Raw genomic sequence first — 3,172 nt, forward strand, 5'->3', positions numbered from 1 at the left:
ATGAAAGCAGCGTCTGGCCAAGAGCCAGTACCGGCGGGTGTCTTCGCCAGCGATCAACACAAGCCCTCGGTGCGCTATGAGGGGTCAGAATGGGCCGACGATGGCCCATCTGATCCGGCCCCGAGGGCCGCCCCGCTGACTGCTCTGCCCGACCCCGAGGTCATGGAGCTTGAAGAGGATCCAGAAGTAGAGCCTGACCCTCTCGACGTCTGGAGAACGCTTTACCTCGACTACCTCCTCCGCAACACACTACCGGCTGACAAGATGAAAGCTCAATGGCTCGCACGCTGCGCCAAGTCCTTCGTTCTTGTAGAGGGCAAACTCTATAAACGGAGCCACATCAGAATCCTGTAGCTCTGCATCCCCAGCGAATAGGGAAGACTTCTCCTGAGCGACATCCACGGTAGGGTCTGCGGTCACCATGCCGCAGCAAGGACCTTGGTTGGAAATGCATTCCGACAGGGCTTCTACTGGCCCACAGTAGTAGCCGACGCCGAGCAAATTGTACGCACCTACGAAGGGTGTCAGTACTATGCTTGGTAGATTCACCTCTTGGCCCAGGCCCTCCAGATGATCCCATCACATGGCCCTTCATGGTCTGGGGGCTCGACCTGGTTAGGCCACTCAAAAAGGCACCCGAGGGCTTCGCCCATCTACTTATCACCATAGACAAGTTTACAAAATGGATCAAAGCTCGACCGATCTCCACGATCAAATCTGAGCAAGCTGTGTTGTTCTTCCTCAACATCATCCATCGCTTTGGAGTACCGAACTCCATCATCACAGACAACGACATGCAGTTCACCGGTAGGAAATTCATTCGATTCTACAATGAACAACACATCCGGATCGATTGGGCAGCCGTCGCGCACACCCAGACGAATGGGCAGGTCGAGCGCACAAACAGCATGCTCCTACAAGGCCTTCAGCCTAGGATCTTCAACCGGTTGAATAAGTTCAGCGCGTGCTGGCTCGCTGAGCTCCCAGCAGTGCTCTGGAGCCTAATGAAAGGTCCTTGTTTGGTTTTGGTAATTGAGTGACAACTTAGGTGGACTAATTGTGTTTATGTGAGATACACAGGTGATTAGTCCATAGGTACATATGTGTGAGCAACATATGCCATGAAGGTAAAAATGGCTTGGAGATGTTGCAAAGCTCACACATGTGATGATGAAGGAGCTTAAATGCACATGAGACATGACATTGAGTCATGTGATCAAGGTGGAGAAGATCAAGACAAGACTTGGCTTGATGGACCAGTTGCAAGCGTGAAGGGCAAGTCGAAGGCTTTGGAGTGATGGACCACGTGGCGGTGAAGCTTGAGCAAGACTTGGCGCCGATGGACGATGGCAACGGTGAAGAGCAAGTAGAGTCAAGATCGATGAACCAATATGATCATTTGATGATATGAAGTGGATCATATCATTGTTGATCATGTTGGTGCATGTGTTGCATCGATGTTGAAGGAGATGGAATGGAATGCGCAAGGCAAAGGTATAACCTAGGGCATTTCATTTCACCGGTCATAGGTGTGTAGAGAAGTTTATGACCGGGTTTAGGATAGATGGCCGTACTATCAAGAGGGGCAAACTTGTTTGCATATCGGTCATCTAGTGCCACTCGAGTGATCTAACTTTGCATTGTCGCTAAGATCGAGTGGCGTGGCAAGTTGAGTGGCTAACATCCTTTGGGAAATGATTGTGAAAATGCTAACACACATACACATGGTGGTGTACACTTGGTGGTGTTGGCACATTTACAAAGGAGGTGGTGTTTGTAGGGGTGAGATGGGTTTGGGTCCCTCTCTCCCTCCCGCCAAGCTCGGCAGGATTCGGCGCTTTTGGGAAAATGGAATACCTATTTTCTATTGCGCCGGATGCAAATTCTTGTGGTTAGCACACTTGAGCAAGGGTGAAGAAAATGGAGAAGATGCTGGCGTCGGTCAACTGACCGGACGCTGGATCTGAATGCACCGGACGCTGGCAGGCTATGTCCGGTCGCGCTGACGTAGAGTGTAGCAGTAGCTGGAGAGTGACCGGACGCTGGCTGCGTCCGATCACGTTCGACCGGACGCGTCCGGTCATGCTCGGGAGCTTACTGGAAATGACCGGACGCTGAGGGTCCAGTGTCCGGTTAGTTGAAGCTACTGTGTCCGGTCAGGTCAAGTGACCGTTGGAACCGGGACACGTGGTCGTCTGTGGGCAACCGGACACTGAGGTCCAGCGTCCGGTCAACTCGACCGGAGCATCCGGTCGGCCCGACCGTTGCCCAGTGAAGGGGTAACGGCTAGTTTAGCCCTTGGGGCTATAAATAGAAGTGGCCTTCAGCCATGGCTGGTGTGGAGCACCTCAAGGGACTTAGTGTCCATGCTTGTGAGTGCTTGGGAGCCCTCCATCACACATATACTTGATAGTGATCATTCGATTGTGTGAGTGAGCGATTCTAGTGCGATTGCATTGTGAGGTTGCATCGAGTGGCACTAGGTGATCGAGTTGCAAGCCAGTGGTGCTTGTTACTCTTGGAGGTTGCCACCTCCTAGATGGCTTGGTGGTGGTCTCCGTCGAAGCACGCAAGAAGCTTGTGCGGCGCTCCGGAGAAGTGCTTGTGAGGGGCACTTGTGCTCGCCCCGCGGGAGTCGCAAAGAGCAACTTTAGTAAAGCGTGTCATTGAGCTACCCTCACTCAAGGGGTAGGTTCTTGCGGCGCCCGACGTGCGGGCTTAGCGGGTGATGCTAATTAGCCGCCGAACCACCAAGTGAGCGGTCGACACAATGGGGACTAGCGTGTTGGCAAACACGTGAACCTTGGGAGAAAAATCACCGTGTCAACCTTGTTCTTCCCGTTGGTTTGCATCCCCGTTACACAAGCTTGCGTTTACTTTCATATACATTAAGCTTGTGTAGTTGCTCGTGTAATTAGATAGCTTGTGTAGCTTGCTAATTACCTTCTTGCTTGTGTAGCATAGAAGTAGCTCCCTTGCGTGGCTAATTTGGTTTTAGTAACCTTGTTAGTCACATTGCTTAGTTTGTGTAGCTAAGTATTTGCACTCTCTAATTAGGCATTGGTTGCCTTGTTATTGAGCATTGCTAGTGAGCTTAGTTAGCTTTGTGCTTTTGCTTACTAGCATGTGTAGGAGCTCCCTTGTCGCTTAAAGTACTAGTGGCATAGGTTTG

The 3,172-nt window shown here is 51.5% G+C and overlaps 1 protein-coding gene across 1 annotated transcript; it reads left to right on the forward strand.

Annotated features, from left to right (window-relative positions):
- On the forward strand, positions 1–354 carry LOC136460232 (uncharacterized). Its single transcript, XM_066460018.1, has one exon. The coding sequence runs from the start codon at positions 1–3 to the stop codon at positions 352–354; it is 354 nt and encodes a 117-aa protein (XP_066316115.1).
- Positions 355–3,172: the final 2,818 nt, after the last annotated feature.

This window comes from Miscanthus floridulus, chromosome 6, assembly GCF_019320115.1.
Source record: "Miscanthus floridulus cultivar M001 chromosome 6, ASM1932011v1, whole genome shotgun sequence".
Taxonomy (NCBI): Eukaryota; Viridiplantae; Streptophyta; class Magnoliopsida; order Poales; family Poaceae; genus Miscanthus; species Miscanthus floridulus.

Coding starts and splice junctions, on each gene's coding strand:
- LOC136460232 (XM_066460018.1), top strand. CDS start 1: ATGAAAGCAGCGTCTGGCCAAGAGCCAGTACCGGCGGGTGTCTTCGCC.